We start from the raw sequence: 16,478 nt of genomic DNA on the forward strand, positions 1-16,478 counted from the left end.
TATCACCCCCAAATCACTTTGCTAACTGGAGGAAGATGATAAGGGAAGGGAAAAGCGGATACTGGAAGCCACAGGGTACGTTATTAGCCCGAAGGGAGCACTGCAAAAACCTTGCTCTGTGCTCTCCAGGGAGCAGACGGCTGCTTGCTGCGGGAAAGCAGGTTGAAGCGAGCTCTTCGTGTGCAGAGAGCCTGGGTCCGTGGAGCTTTTTGCCTAACACCGTGGACCCGCTGGTGCTTCCACCTAGTGCAGCCTGTTCCTGAGCTCGCTCTCGGTTTTGGGGAGAAATATAACAGCTCTTTCAGCGGCCTCGGGTGCGGAGGGGAGCGTGCACAGCACCTCCGGGCACACGTGGCGCCCAACGGTGTCCTTCCTCTGACGGGGCACGGTGCTGCGTGAGCCGGGTTTGGATGCGGGTATGACACCTGCGCAACCACTGGAGCACTCCAGAAACACACGCGTGGGGCTGCAGCCCTCCCTTTCCCGGGGAATAGCCACTGGGAATCGCTGGGAATAGCCACTGACGTGCAGCGGTGCCCGTTGGTCGCGAAGGAAGATGCGGAGCACGGACAGATCTGCTGCAGCGGGGAGGGAACGTGGCTTTTCCGCAGCTCGCCGTGGCAAGAGGGCCAGCTGGATCGTGGCAGCTGTGGCTGGCAGCGTGCTTTCCCAGCCAAAACTGCGTGCTGAGGCCGAGCTGGAGATGCGGCAGCCTCAGCCACTGGCGTAGGACAAGGCCACCTTGTGCTCCAGACTGAATTGGGTGGGATTTCTCAAGGCCAACTACGGTGTTACATTAATCTCCCATTTCCATTTAAAAAGAAGGCACCTTGGGAATGCGTATCCTGCAGGTGTTTGGAAAGTCGCTGCCCTTCCCTGACACCAGGTAAACTTCACGATAAACAGAGGTGCGACGCTCCGTCTTGTGGGCCTTTTAAAGCAGGAAAAAAATACCGCTCCAACGCAGCAAATAAACCGACCGGCCGCAAACCGGTGGCATTTGAATGGTTACTCCGTAAATAAGCCGTGTGCGCCGTGACATGCAGCGCTGGGCTGTGAGCCTTCGGGGCTGCCTTGTGCCTGGGGGAAGCTCTCTGCTGGGGATGATGAATGAGCAGAGAGATTGGCTGTGTCCTCCTCCTCCTCCTCCTCCTCCTCCTTCCCCGAGCTGCCTCCAGCCCGCTGACATGAGGCCGGAGACAAGGGTCTGTGAGGCCCTCTTGCTGAGGGAGCTGGTGGCCAGCAGCAAGCAGCAAACCAGCAGGGTAGAGCCCTGAAATCAGAAGGCTCCGTGTGCCAGCGACACCGGAGGAGCCCGGAGCCACCGTGCCATGTCGTTGAAGCTCCCCAGTCTGGTTCTTTCGAGGTGTGAGGCTTAATTTGGTTTTCTCATTTTTCTTTTTCTTTTTTTTTTTTTTTTTTCTCTAGTGTATGGGACTTGTAGCACTTTCTAGCATGGTTGCCAGAGCATCCTTCCTTGGGGAGGTTAGTGAGGGTGGATGGGGCTCAAGGAAACCTAGTGCAAGGGAAGAACAACTGTTTCTCCTCTAAACTAAGCTGGCAAGAGAAAGATCTTAAATAAAACACCTGCCAACCCTCAGCATTTGACTGATGGGGCAATGTGCTAGCTCTGTACTGTTACTACTTGGTGCCAGGATGGAGAAGACTCTGGTTCCCCAGTATCCATCTGTGGGTGAGTAGACTTAAGGCATATGGGTGTGAGTGGACTTTCACAGCCCTTTGCATCCTGCCCAGGGTCAGCCAGCTAGACAGGAGGACGGGATTCACTGTACTTGAGCAAGTTTTGATAGATTTTCTGCTTTCTGTTTTAGTGAAGATTAGGGTTGATTAGATGTGTAGTGAGTAACCTGTTCGCTGCTGAATTTCTACCTGAACATTTTGAGATGGAGTAAGTTCGGGTTCAGAGGGAAAAGTAGAGGCAGGATTTGGAGGTGGAGGTTAACTGGGCAGACGGATGAAGATAGAATTTTCCCAGCAATGTCAAGAGATGTAACATCTTTTGTCCAGTGAAGGGGAATGGGATTGGGTTCCTTTTCTGGACCTTTCAGGCTAACCACTGAACAACCGTGTGGTTTTTGGACAACTTATGTGACAGCTGTGCCTCAGTTTCCCAATCTGTAAAATGGTACCTTCCTCCTTTGGGAAGCACAGTTCTTCATTGCTTATAAAATGCCTTCAAACCCTTATGCAAAAATCAGCACAGCTGTGCAAGGCAGCGTAAGCATACGTAGTTTTTCTGTTCTTTGGTAACAAAACCCTATAGAAATGAAGAAAGCGGTTGTGCCACGTAAACTGACTGCACTGGCCTCTGCGATGCTTGTTTTGCAGTAGAGTGATTTTGGCCCTCAGTAGATGCTGAGCCATGAATATCTCCCCTGAATGCTCAGCCTCCAAAACAACTGGTTAAACTCTCTTGACTTGTGAGAAAGGATCTTGCTTTAAGTGAGATGAGATTTGCTCTGAAGTGTAGGAGGATGTGGATGCCTTTCCCTGCCACTGCTTCCTTTCTGGGCTAGATGAGGTTGCTGATGTGTCTGATGGCACAGAAACACCTCCAAGGTGCCAAAGCGGCCATGCGAATTGTCTCCCTAAAGTAAGATTTTTGTGTGGCCTGCCAGGCCCCTTCAATGTTTCTTTTTAAATTAGCTTGGGTGTAATTGCCTCGTGCTAATCATGCCTCCCAAATATTGCTAAACTGTGGACTCCTGACCTTTGATTTGACCCAAACCTGAATAATTAATAGAGGCTTGGCTGGTATTCTCCAACAAATGCCTTTATAAAATGGATTTGGAGCAATCCTCATCTATGCAACAGGAGATCAGAGTTGAAGGGACAGCAGGGAGGCCCTTGCTTTGAGTGGCAGGAGGAAAGCCCGTGGAGGAAGGACTTTAATTTCCTGCTGTCTTGCTGACTGGCTCCTGACAGGGGAGCAGGTGTCCAGAGCCCCATCCATTACCATCATGCGGAGACCAACCTCTGGGAAACACTTGGTAAAGCACAGGAGTTTGCACTGCTGCAGTATGCCTCATGTGAACAAGAGCGAGTGGATGAACTAGCCAGACTCCCGGCCTCTGGGCTGCAAGACTCATTTAGAAGATGCAAACCACCTCGAGGGAGTTGGGGTTAACCTTGATTGCTGCTCTGATCCAAGCAGTCAGGAGGCATTAGTGCTTTATATAGTTGTTGCCACTGGGAAGGGAGGTGAGAGGGACACGGGGTAAAACCAAAAGTAGCAGTTATTTTTCTTGCCAAGAAACACCTAGGTCTACCACTGCAGCAAGCCCTTTCCACATTTTTTTTTTTTATCTGCTTCCCTTTGGCTGGAAGACTATACACATGTGACTCTCTTTGGATTTTGCAAACAGGCTGCTAAATCAGTGTCATATAGCTGGTGTTTGCTGTTGGAAGAGATGCCTCAGTCTCTTGGTGCTTCCTCTGCTAGTGAAGGCTTAAGTGCACCTTGTGTGGGCTTTATCTGGGTGCTTTGTCTGTCTCTTGATTAAGCTGGGACTGTGCTTTTTGCCAGGGCCTGCAAGTCTCACCAGTGACCCTTTTCAACAGAGAATAAATGTTGTTTTATTTGGAGCGAGTCTTTCATAAGCTTTAATATAGCCCATTCTTCCTCCTTTCTCCCTCGAGAAAAGGGCATAGTGAGCAGAGCCAGAGACAGATGCCCCTTGGCTGATCTCTGTGCCAGGGATATTTCTTTCTCCAGAAAATCAGCATCTTAAAGGAATCCCAGGAAAAACTACGCTGCAGCTTAACCTCTGAGATCTGCACCAACGCTCCCATTTATCAGAGAGCAAGAATGAGCCACGTGTCAAGTTTTGGAGCCAAATAGCATCAATATTTTTAGTGGAGCATAGCTTAGGAAGAGAATAGCCTTCTCGGAATAACGAAGGGTGGAGGAGGCATTGTGCTCTCAGAGCGGGTTGTGCGGGCCTTTCTTTTGGTGCTGGTGGCTGGGTTTCTGTGAAGCGCTCTGGTGGGAGAGGGTCGAACTGCCTGTGCCTTGATGGGGTTCGTAATACACTGCGAAGCCAGTCTCTTTATAATGGCTTTATCTAATCTGGAAGCAAATGTGTGTAATGGAGATGGAGGGAATTTCTGTCTGATCAATCCAAGACCCAGATTTTGATTCCTCCCTCTGTCTCAGAGCAGATGAATAGGTATGATGCAAGCTTTTGCTAACAGGTGCAATTTCGTGGGAGTTTCATAGTCTCACTTACAGCGTCTATTAAGCTTATTGCAAAAATGCATCATTTAAACATGAGCTACCTTTGTATTGTCTGATGGGAGAGGCGGCTTTCGTAAGCATGCAAGTAGGGAGATCTGTGTCTCTGCTCCCACTATCATGCTAGAGGAGCTGAAACGAACAGTTGAGGGGATATGTCAGAGCTGGTGCTAGAGCACCTAAGAGTTGTTGGCTCCCAGGCTGATCATCTGCACACAGGACTTTGGAATATCTCAGGAAGTGTGATCCTGGATTTTTGCTTCCTTTTTGACTGTTTTTTGAAGCAGCCTAAAACACTGATATCCCCCTGATCTTCCTTTTTGTGCTTTTCTTATAATACTGTTGATGTGACTGCTGCACAGCCTTGGAACAATCACTTCCTTGATCTTGCTGTTTAACCACAGAAAGGAGGTGTAGGGAGAATTGGACCCACGAGTGAATTGTTGTTATATCTTTTCACTTTATTATCATATATATTTTGTGCAGAAGCAGTGTTGCTTCTTGAATTAATTTCCTTCTTACTGTGTGAGGCAGAGTGGTGAGCACATAGGAGGTCCAAACTACAGGTTTGCTGGTACGTACAGTAAGTCAGCACTATTGGCCAACCCACTGTCTGCTTCCATATTTAGAAACGGGAAGCACTGTGTGAGAAGTGTCCTCAGATGCTCTTCTGTTTTGCAGATACTGTAGCAAATGCTTCAGGTCCTTTACTAGTGGAGATAGCCAAGACCCCGGGCTCAACGCTGGGAATCACGCTGACAACAGCCATGCACCGAAACAAGCAGGTCATTGTCATTGACAAGATCAAACCGGCCAGCGTGGTGGACAGGTACAGAGCTCAACAGGCTGAACGTGTTCTGCTTTTCCCTTCTCTGCTCCTTTTTTGTCCCCTCATTACCTAAATATTGTTCTTCCCTCCCTCTATTTGAAATGGCTACATCCGTATTCTGGGCAAACCAAGTGCGCTAAAAATACCTGACCCAACACCAGTGGCCACTCCTCACCAGAAATGAATGTAATTGAGTGCATGTGAAAGCTGAGCTCCCTTAAAAAAAAAACCCAACAACAACAACCTGATCTGGCTGCCCTGGAGCATGGGAACGACAAAAGTCTATTTTGGAAACTTGTTACTGGAGCCTTTTCCTGGTGTGCAATGCAGCTAGTTACCTTTTACATCAGGATGCAGGAAGACGGACCTCTTTGTGGTCCTAACTACAATCATTCTTGTTGTTCAACTGAATTGCTGGCTCCTAGAACTTATTCCTAAAAATTCTGAAATTCTGATTAGGACCTTAGAGAAACAGGCTAGATGTGCATTCAGACATCCTGACTAGCTATGGCTGGGCACTATTAGAAGCTTAAATATCTTTCCCAAGCCACCAGCAGCACTAACTCAAACCTGACCACTTTAGTTCATGCTTTCAGCAACACTCGAACCTAAGGTTCAAGTTGGAAGTCAAAGAGTGGAACATGAAAATAGATAAAAAATAAATTCACTTCAAAACAGCTGGATTTTGTACATTTCTGCTCCCAACCGTAAGGACATGGACTTCAACCATGCGTGTAATTATCCCTCTTGTTGTTTCCTTTGCAGATGTGGTGCATTGCACGTTGGTGACCATATTCTCTCCATTGATGGCACGAGCACAGAGCACTGCTCTTTATTAGAGGCAACTCAGCTTTTAGCTGCCACTTCAGAAAACGTCAAGCTGGAGATATTACCTGTTCACCAAAGCAGGCTGCCTTTGAAGCCTCCAGAAACAGGTGTGTTCCCCATGCAAACATTATTGGTTGCCCTGAAAACTTGCTCACTGTCCTTAGTCACTGCTTTGGAATGCTGGCAATAGACTCCAAAGAGGGACATCTGCAGAGGGTTTAAAAAAAAAAAAGGATATTTTGATGAAATGCATATGATTATGCAATGTTCTTCAAGGATATGAATAGGAAAAAAGGTAACATCTGTGCTTGAATGGGAAAAATTGTCATTGGGAATCCCAGGGTTTTGCAGTGTTGAGTGCTGTGCAAGCCACTTTCTTAGTACCCCAGATAAGAGACTTTAATGGAGAGGGAGAAAAACAACTTTGGTGCTGGCAAATACATTTCCAAGCTCAGCTTTCATTTGCTGGTGTTTGGTAATGCTCCTCAAAGGACATGTCAGTGGCTAGGCAGGGTCGCGTTGGCCTTCTATAGGAAAGAGTGTTGTAACACGAGTGTTCATCATCTGGACAAGCCTGTTTGAATGGCAGCTGTGTCTGACCAGTCAGTGGTAGACCACGAAAGTGGCTCCTATGAAATCAAAACCAAAATCCCTGTAAATTTCAGACTTTGTTATGGATTTACCCTGATTAACCACCTTATGGCCCAGCTTTAGTGTCTCCTTCCATTTGAGAGACTGAGTTAGCTGCTCATCTAAACCTGGTGGGAACATAAGCTCAGTACTGCTTGGTTTATTGCAGATTTTGCCTGCACTTTTGATGTAATGCATGCTGGTGGTCTTAAAATTAATGTGTTTCAGGCATTGACTGCTCAGTCCAGCTGCTTTTGCTACCTTTTCCAGTCACCCAGATGATGAATGTCCCTCAGGAATGTACATTTTAATAATGCCTCTGTGCAGTAGCCCTAGGCACAACTCTTCTTTCTATCCTCTTCTAAGGCAATTTGGGATCAGGAAGAAAATATTTGTGTCATCTTCTTTAGCATGATGCAGTGAAACATAAAATCTAATAACATCTCTGTGTCTAGAAATAAATCTTACACATGTCTAGTCCAATTTGTGCAGAATTAAAGCCATTTAACAAAGGGGAAGAATGACTTGACCTTTGTGCCCAGAAAAACATGGAAAGCTATAATCCTTTTTCAATGGCTGTTAAAATTAACTATTCTCCTTCTTCCATTAATGCTCTGGTCCTCATCTCCTTTCAGAATATAAGCATTCAGCAGTTTCAGAGAAGGAAGGTCTGTGGAACGACAACTCTCTGTTCAGAGCCTCTTTCCCCTTAATCTCATATATCAGACCAGTCTACTGTGGCAGAAATCCAGAGCACAAACTTGTAAGAGTAATTGCAAAACATGAAAATATAAAGGATACAATAATTGTTACCACTTTTAGTTAAACTCCTTAATAAGTAAAGGATCATAAGGAAGGATGCTGTTCACGTGCACTGCTGTTAGGAGGCAGAGATATGTGGTTTGAGACCAATGCTTGGTCTCAAATCTTCACTGATGCTGATGGGAGTGGGAAGGGAGGTGGTGAGGACAGAAAAAAAGAAGCAGGGTCTTAGTAGCATGATTTGGACAAGAGGAGCAGATCACTGAACGGTGCTTCAGGGTGGCATAACCAACTGCTGCATCGCACAGCCGGGTAGCTGAGGAATCACACCAAAGTTAGGGAACCCACTTCGGATCTGCGAGAGGCTCTGCTATCCATTATAGACACCATGTGCCAATTCCACAGACTGCTTTCATGGGGTTGTGGGAAGCAAACATGAGCAATAAGGAAAAAATGGGCCATGGGAAGGCAGACTGTCATGGTTGGCAGGAGATTGAAGCCTAATGACACTGACTACTGGAGACCAGCTGAACAGAGGAGACTACATGTTTGTTTGGTACTTTCATTAATAAGTCCATCCAAGGTGTGCCTATATGTGGCTTGTTGTCATGTTTTTTTGAATGTGACTTCTAGTGCAATCAAAGTCCATTTATTGAGTATGTGGAGAGAGATCTGAGGCTGTGGCTGCTCAGCACTATTGACTGTCATGAAAAATATGGTCCATTAGGTCTAATGTTGAAGCACAGGATTTGTCAAACTGAATTTGCTTTCTCTTTGGCTCCTGGGGCATTTTGGGAGCTTGTGGGGAAGCTTGTGTTCTGCTCACAAGATCGGAGGGAGAGGATGGTGCCCAGGAGGTATGCCAAGATGGTTGAGTACCTTAGGCAGGGATGCAGGCAGGAAGAGGCAGGAAGCTCTGGGAAGGCTGCTGTAGGCTTTATCACAGAAATGTCCAAAATCCATTTTCTTCCCCCAGTGCACCAGTGTCCGAGTTTCACAGGCCTTTTATCTGTTGTATTGGATACAAGCTAAGAATTTGTAGACAAATGGGAGATTTTTAATTACTACAAATGGGTTAGATGATTTTGTTTATAAGCTTATAAGCTGTCCCTGGTTTTAAAGTATTTAATTTTTCTAAGTACAGTTAACATTCTCCTTTTTCTCTAGACATAGCTACATAGATTTATTTGATTTTTATTTTTAAAAGCCCTCTGAATGTGAATTTACAAAATAGAAGCCTCAGAGCTGGAAATGAACTTTTGAAGAGCTTGATAGAATAAGTGCTAAATTCAAAAGATGTTTAGCAAGGACATAGAAATAATTACTGTTATTGGTCAGAAAAGCTGACCTCGGTGGCTTGATGCCTGTGATGCGCATTCACGAAATGGATTTCTACTGCTAAAGTCACTAGCAGGTGACTTTTAAATCAGATCTCTGGGTGGACCCACTGGTTAAGCTGCGTTCCTGTCTGAGATCTGCACCCTCAGAAAGAGCTGGTGCTACTAGCATTGTCTGCAATTACAGCCGCTTGGGAAGTGCAGATCCAAGGAGATTTTATCCAGGAAGAGTAGTTGCCAGTCAGTGTAAGATTAAGAGCTGTAGGATAAAACATGTCTTGAGTGACGTTCTGCTGTGGTATGCCATTTATGCTTAGCTGAATAAAAGAAACTGTTGCAATCTTGCTTGTTAGCTAGTAATTTCTCTTGGAAGAAAACAGATGCAAACGGCATGGCACAGGGATTTGGGACTGAGAACCCAGTGCTGCTGGGCATAAAAAGTAGAATCAATCTTGTGCTGATGAGGATTAAAAGGAGTTGCAAGCAGAACAGAAAAAGGTACCTGTGTCTGGGTATATATTTGCTCCTGTATTTCAGAGATTTGTGGCATCGTGACCTGGTGTTGTAAAGCCGTGGTTGCTGGGACAAGGGATTTCTGGTGCAGGATGTCATATTACAGATAGATCTCTGCCAATGCATGCTGGGTTAGGGGTTAGGGTTGAAGTTAAAGCGGTTATGTGGCCTTCAATAGGGAGACTGCTGTGTTGATGCGCTGTTTTCATTTACTCTTGGCCATAGCTTTGGTTTCTCTTCCTGGGTAAGTGAGCCTTTTGTTCTGGTGAGCTGGAGTCTGCCCTCTACTACTCCTCTGTTTTCATACATGCACCCTGCAATGGATTCCTGGCCACAGGAGCTATGAAACGATCAAATGCTGGAGCCAAGCAAAGAGCTCAAAACTTGTCTTGGCATGTCTGGGAGGCATTCAGCCTTGTCCCAGGGAGGGTAGCTCATGCAGTGACATGGGAAGCAGTACAAGGAGGATTCCCCGGTAGTGTTGATGGCCTCTGTTGGAAACCTGTAGTTAGAGGGAGCTTTTGCACATTGCACAACAGACTGCAAATAGTAGTGACATCTGCGAGCTGCCAGCTTGTTTTAGTCAAGCCGTTGGCTCAGGATGTGGAGATTTTTGTAGGGAAGGGGAGGATTTCTGCCACCTCACATCAAGTATTGTGAGGTTACGTATGGATGTGGGTGCGTTCTTGCTGCTGGTACTTGACATGTTGTTGTTGCATCCTAACTTGTCCTGAGCGAGTACAAGTCTGTCTTTTCTACTGAAGAGAGAAATGAACAGTAGACTTTAGCTCCTGACTTGTGCCTCTTACCATTTCTTTCTCTACCTTTTCCTCCCTGTCTGCGGTGATTTCTGTTTCCTTGGGTGACATCAGTCAAAGTGCAGAAGAGCGACCATCACCACTGCTGGGACCCCTGTGTCAACTACTGTCACACCCACCACCCTGGCCACTGCAAGACACCCACTTGGAACCAGACGCCTAGCCAGGATTACTGCAAATGTAACCCCCATGCACAATGCCACCCTGCCTTTGCATGTGTTCATTTCTGTCATGCCCTTCTGTTCCTTTAATAACCTGACCTCTAGCACCAGCTCTGTAGTGGGAAGTATCCCTCATTTCTTCATCGTTTCTCTATATTTAAATCTTCATTAGTGCCATCGTGTCAATCCTCTGTTGGCTGCTCTGCACCTGTGATACGTTTCTTGCCTAGTGACCTGCACGCTTCTGTTGTAGATGCCCCAATAACTGGAATCACTGCTTTAGCCCATACACCCAGAGAGTGATGTCTCTCTTGGATCTAAGCCGCTCCTCACAACCACTCTTGCCCCTCATCTGTTTTACAGACCTTCAAGCTCAAGACAAGGGTTCACCTCAGCCTGAGCCCTTGAGTTAGGTAGAAAGGGCTGGTCTGAACTGGTTAGATGTCCAAACATTTTAGTGTGAACCTGAGCAGATGGGTCAGACACAGAGAGGGCTGTGGACATGCTCTTCCTGAGAATGGTACAAGTGCTGTGAGCCCCATTTAGCTGCTCACCAGGCAAATATAAAGCTGGCAAGTTGCACTGCTTGACATGTTTGAAACCTCTCTTTCTATGGCCATGCAGACATAGCCAGTGTCCAGCTAGGCAAGGGCTGTTCCTATCAGGAAGCCACATCCCAATTCTAATTGTCTGAGTCAGATTCCAGCAAATTGATTTAGTCAATAAATGTGTCTCTAGCGTAGGGTTTGTTTCCCTGTGGCACTGCCATGTTTTTCTGTGCATGTCCTGTAATGCGTTTTCTGTTTCCCCAGCTCTGGTTGCTGCCAACTTCTCGTCTCCCACCATGAATGCGCAAGGCTTCCCCTGCCAGAACTCAAATACGCTACCTCGCAGCTCCCATCCCATGAGCCCCCGCACCACCATGATGAGGAGGAGACAGAAAAAGAAGGAGCACAAGAGTTCGTGTAAGAGTGGCAACGGGCTGGGGCCTGGTTGGAAGGGGTGCAAGTGCTTACCTCACTGGCCTTGTTGCACTTGCTAACAAGGTGCCCAGAGTGCCAGGGTAGGATTGTTGATCCCAGTGCTATTGGTGCCTCCCTCTTCTTTTGCTGCCCTCCCGCAGCTACACCAAGGTCTGTGACCAGACCCGTTATGTTGACTCAATGCCTTGATGTCAATACAGTCTCTTCCCTACACATGCCTTCTCCAAGATGAAGGATCAAGCAACAGGTTTAGCTTCTCTCCCTTTTAATTTTTCTTTTTTGCTACCTTCTTTTGCTACCTTGCTCTGCAGCAGCGTCAGTCTTCCCTGTTCCTCCTCTCTGCACGTGTGAGCCTTGTTCTTTGAGCCCTGCGAGCCCATCCCTACCGCCCTCTTCTGCTGCACAACAAGTGCTAGCACTGCCACCTTGCCTCCTGCTGATGTCCCTTTTAAGGAGCTTCAGCTATCCCCAGGGACGCATGCAGCCACCCCATGAGGCCTATGGTGACCCTGACCTTCTACCTCTCTCCTCCTTTCAGTGTCGCTGGCCTCTAGCACGGTGGGTCCTGGCGGGCAGATTGTCCACACGGAAACGACAGAGGTCGTTCTCAGGGGAGACCCTTTGAATGGCTTTGGACTTCAGCTCCAGGGAGGCATCTTTGCTACTGAAACCCTGTCTTCCCCACCTCTCGTCCGTTTTATTGAGCCTGACAGCCCGGCAGAGAGGTTAGAGACCTTGCCCTTGGATGCTGATGGTGCTGCTGATGAACATTTCATGGTTTGGTTTGTTTTCTCTCCTCAGAGGCTCATTTAGATATTTACTATCATCCTTGTAATATCTCCCATTCTTCACTGGGCATGGTTTACTGTCACTGCCATTTCTGCACTCGTCGGCTGACCACGGCCTCCCTCGTATCCCAGGTGAACGTCTTGGCACCAGGCTATGGCTGTTCTGGGAGGAGGAGGAAGGGAGCGTGTGTCTGTGTGTGAGAGCGAGCAAGCCATTCCCATTTTTTTTCTCTGAAAGATAAAGCTTTGGTCTGGATGCAGAATGGGGAAAAACCTAAACATATGGGCCCAGGAAACTGTTTTCTGCCCAGTTTCATTTCAGCAGAGCCCAGCTGTATATGCGGGCCTGAAAGCCAGTCTGAAACCCCCAAAGAAGATGCTGGTGGTTCAGAAGGAGGATGTGTTGCATTTACTCATTCTTTCAGCAAAACAGCCACTGGGCAAAGAGCAAACAGAGGAGCGGTACTGATGTCTATACCTATTTGCATTGATCCTCCAGGGGAGTGAGCCAGCAGGCAAAGTGCGGGCTTCTTGGTTTGCAAGTCCGAATGCTCCTCTCGGCTCTTTGTGCCTGTTGTCTTTTTCTCCGTTTAAAAAGACACCTTAACTGTTAGCTAAATTTGATGTGTTTGATAACTCTTAGATGTAATGTAATCAGGGTAACATAGCATAGCATTGACTCAGCTAGCTGCAAAGCTGGTTCGGGTCCTGGGAGCAAGCACCCCTCTGCCAGCTGCCCAGCCTCAGCTCAAGAGCTCTGACTGCGGTGGCTAAACTGCTTCCTACACCTTTACTAGGTGTGTTTGATGTCGTCTTGGGGTGTCTCTGTGCTGCTGTAGTACAGGTGTCCTCTAACAGGGCTTTGTTACTGAACAGAACAGATCCCAGTATGGCTTTAACTCTTGTTGGATAAAACAGAGAGCTGATTTCTTTAGGCAGATAAAATAGTGAGGAGTAAGAGAGCCCTTTTCACACTGAGTTCCTGCTGAATGAACCGCAGTAGCTCCAAAGCTGCTGCTGGCACTTAGACCCACAGGCGGATTTCCCTTCCTGCCTGTGATTTACCCTGATGATCTGTCCTGCTTCGTGGTGTCTGAGGTGCAATGAAATGACAGTGCTTGGCACCTGCTCAGACCTTCCTTGGAAGGAGACACCTCTGTGGGCGCTCTCAGCCTCCTCGTGGTTAGGCATCCCCAAGGCAGATCAGGAAAACAAAGCACGGACCAAACCTGCTGGAGAATCCAGGCGGTATTTTCATGACAAGGAAAGCACGTGCATGGGAAAACGGCAGTCTTTGCTGTACGGGCTCTCTGTGTGGCAGCAGATGCTGTGGCAGGGAGAGCGCGAGTGCGAGTCATGGGTGTCTGCGAGGGTAGGTGGGCAGGACTGGCACAAGGGACTGGCACAGGAAAAAGTATTGTCCCGCATGATGCAGATTAAGACGGGTTTCAAAGAGCTCTTGCACCTTGTTTGTTTGTTTGTTTCCAAACAAGATTTAAAAATGAAAGGGGTATTTTGTTTTTTGATTTTTTTTTTTTTAATCCCTTATTACCAGGGTGAATTTGGCTCACATTGCCAAGCACCAAACTCATATTAGAAATCAGGCAGCAACAAAGCCTGCTGTCCCAGGGGAGAGGGGAGATGTGCTGAAATCCTCCAGGCTTTGCTTTATCGTCTTGCCAAGCCTGGAGCAGAAGCAAAGCCCCATGGTGTGGTCTTGCTTGACTTTAATGTGTCTCACGCCATGCTCTCTCTCAGCTGCCCACCCAGCAGGATTCACGCTCTCCTAGCTGCCTTTTTGTGCTTTCTGGTGGCTGGGAGCAATTCTCCTTCCATCTGCAGCATGGATTTGATTTGGGGATTAAAATCTGTGCAGTGTGTTTCTCCCTTTCCTAGATCATGCTCCTCTTCCTAGCTGGCAGCAAAATGCTCTCTTTCCTCCCGATCTTGAAGTGACAAATCCAGTGGGTTTGCAGTGAGGTGGAAAAGGTGGTTTTAAGTTTTCATTTTACTTTTTCTTCCTTGCTGTCATGCAGAGCTTGTTTGCTCTGTCCTTGCTAGGTACCTTATTCCCTATTCTTGGCAGGTTTTGATGTAACTGCAACTAAAGACATCAGAGCCGTTTTTCTCCTGTTTACAAGGCCAGTGCTTGGCTGAGGCTGGGCTACGCCGTTTCTGGCGCTGCAGTCGTCGCCCTTTGCAAAAGCGGGTGAGCAGCAGAGCTGGAGGGATTGGGCTCACCGCCTTGCATCTGTCCTGTGTGTTCACACACTCTTGTGCAAGGACTGAGAATCTAAACTTGCGGTTGCACAGGGCACAGTCCACAATTACTTTGTCCATCTGTCTTGCCCTAGAGGAGCTGTCTCTTGGGTGACTAACAACAATTCAAGAGGTACCAGGACCCAATGCATTTGAAGAGTGATTTTCCCAGTAAAGAACAGGTACTAACAGGAGGCAGTAGGGTGAAAATAATGCCAGTTCTCCCATGCAGTGTTATAATGCTCTCAAACTGCTGAGTATTGTGCAGGATGGGGCTGCTCCAGCCCTTGCTTAACCTCTTGCAAAGCAGTCTTTCCTCTGCTGCTGGTGCAGGGTTGCTGCCAAGAGGCGATCTTCAGTCCGGAGCAGCACTCCTGGCATCATGTGCCTGCTGTGTCTTGAGTGGCCGAAACCTAAAAGGAGGGGAGCGGGCGGATGCTTACCTCTACTGCCTCCAAGCACTTGGGGTTCAGGTCGGTGCTTCACACCACAGAGCGGCACTACTGGCTCCTGGAGCTTCACTAATTTCCAATTAGTGCAGGGAAGAGATTAGCGTCACCTTTTTGAGGAAGCTGCATTGCATCACATTTAGTATCTGCTTTGTGTTAGCTTATGACAGGCAGTCTCAGGTGAAAGCTCTCATTTCCCTGACTTGTGATCTGTTTTATAGCCGATAGGTTCTAATAGACCTCCCTCCCCATGCTGTATTTTGTTTACTGAGTGCAAGATGAAGCCTTTGGGCTCAAAATGAGACCATGATTCAGCCCCTGTTATCAGCAGAGAGAGTGGAACAAGACGCCTCATGTCCCCCTGCCTTAGCTGCCTTGCAACATGCAGCTTTTCCATAATTTTCTCTCTGTTCTCCTCCAGCTGTCATTGACCGCAGTGGGAGAGTATCTTGCTTCTCTGTCTAGGTAGCCAAAATCAATCTTGTCTTCTGCATTACATGCTTTTTTGCTCAGCCCAGACAGAATTGTTTGGTCATCGTGTTTCTGGCTTTTTGGTATGAAGAGTTCACAAGAGAAACTAGGTAAAGCTGCCAGCAAAGCTCTGGGCTTTTTAGGATGTCACCTTACCCACAAATATACACATGCAGGTGTGCACGCACACACAAATGTGCATGCATCTGACCTGCACACGCTAACTCAGGAGCCTGCTAGGGCACAATGCATCAGTTTCTACAGTCAGTGATGCAGTTGCAGTTACAGCTGCTGCCCCACAGCTGGAGTGACCAGGCAGATGTTTAATGACACTTAAGTGAGATCTTCAGCTCCTTCAAGCCTTCCAAGGCTTAAACTTGCACCTCTCCATGTCTAGCAAGACACTTTAGCTGTTTCATTGCCATCTTTGAGCCCAAGGAGTGTGTCACAAAGAAATGCAGATATCTGAAGCCTAGCGGAGACCTTCCAGTCCTGAACTGCAACACATCCATAGGTTTATCTTTCACTACAGGAGATGCTTGTGTTCTTGTTCTTTCTGATTTAAAATTACTTGTCCTCCAGTAATCTCAGAGTGCTTTGTAAACTCTGATGTCAGACTGCATATCTGAGAGACATGTCCTACGCTACCTCTTGTGAAATCATCTGAAAGGTTTTTGTAGGATTCCGCAACAGAGCTAAAGAAAGGACACTGGGGACCCTGGCTGTCAGGACAATGCTCTCAACGCAAGGGCACATGACTTTATGAAACTGATGTCCATGAAATTATTCTGAAGAGTTAACAAGGCACGTCAGGTCTCCTGGCCCTCACTGAGGGATGCAGGCAGTTGTGGCTTCACTCCGCAAATTTTTATAAGCCTGCAAGACAAGGGTTTAAGCAACTGTGATCAACTAAGCCTGATACAAAAAGAAATAAAATGTTTTTGGCCTAACAGAGCTATTAGCTGTAAAATACCTTGGAAGAGCTACCCTGAGTGAAAGAGCACAAGAAACTGAGAAAGCAGCTCAGGTGAGGAAGGTGGCAGTGGTCTATTTCTATGCTGTGTAAAAGTAATCTCTTATCTCCCAGCCCCTGAGGCCAGAACAGCGGTGTCAAAACAGGTTGAGTGTGACCTTGAAATGATAAATTGATGTCGCTGGCTTGCAGATGTTGATCCCTCCTTTCTAAAACAGATGTTGTGGCCGGAGTGAGAGGGGTCTGGTGCTGGACAAGACGTCTCTGTCATACTCCTCAAGGTTCACATTTACAAGCTGAAATATCTATTTGACTGTTTATCTACAAGTAAAGGACTGTAATTAAACTTCAAATAATTGACAGCATTTATTTGCAAGGGCGACTTCATTTATACTCCATGGAGTTATCTATCCTAATCCAAG

At 47.1% G+C, this 16,478-nt stretch overlaps 1 protein-coding gene across 5 annotated transcripts in view; it reads left to right on the forward strand.

The window, feature by feature from the left end:
- GRIP2 (glutamate receptor interacting protein 2) overlaps positions 1–16,478 on the forward strand; it is an 88,696-nt gene that overhangs the window by 36,760 nt on the left and 35,458 nt on the right. For 4 of the 5 annotated variants that reach the window (XR_009959649.1, XM_062585195.1, XM_062585197.1 and 1 more), the window contains exons 8-12: positions 4,937–5,084; positions 5,850–6,019; positions 10,027–10,152; positions 10,946–11,098; positions 11,655–11,841. Coding sequence is in view for 4 of the 5 variants with exons in the window: in XM_062585195.1 (XP_062441179.1) it covers positions 4,937–5,084; positions 5,850–6,019; positions 10,027–10,152; positions 10,946–11,098; positions 11,655–11,841 (784 nt within the window). In the remaining variant the exon portion in view is untranslated. The remainder of the gene's footprint in view (positions 1–4,936; positions 5,085–5,849; positions 6,020–10,026; positions 10,153–10,945; positions 11,099–11,654; positions 11,842–16,478) is intronic. The other variant, XM_062585196.1, reaches the window with a different exon arrangement.

The sequence above is a fragment of the Rhea pennata genome, chromosome 12 (assembly GCF_028389875.1).
Source record: "Rhea pennata isolate bPtePen1 chromosome 12, bPtePen1.pri, whole genome shotgun sequence".
Taxonomy (NCBI): Eukaryota; Metazoa; Chordata; class Aves; order Rheiformes; family Rheidae; genus Rhea; species Rhea pennata.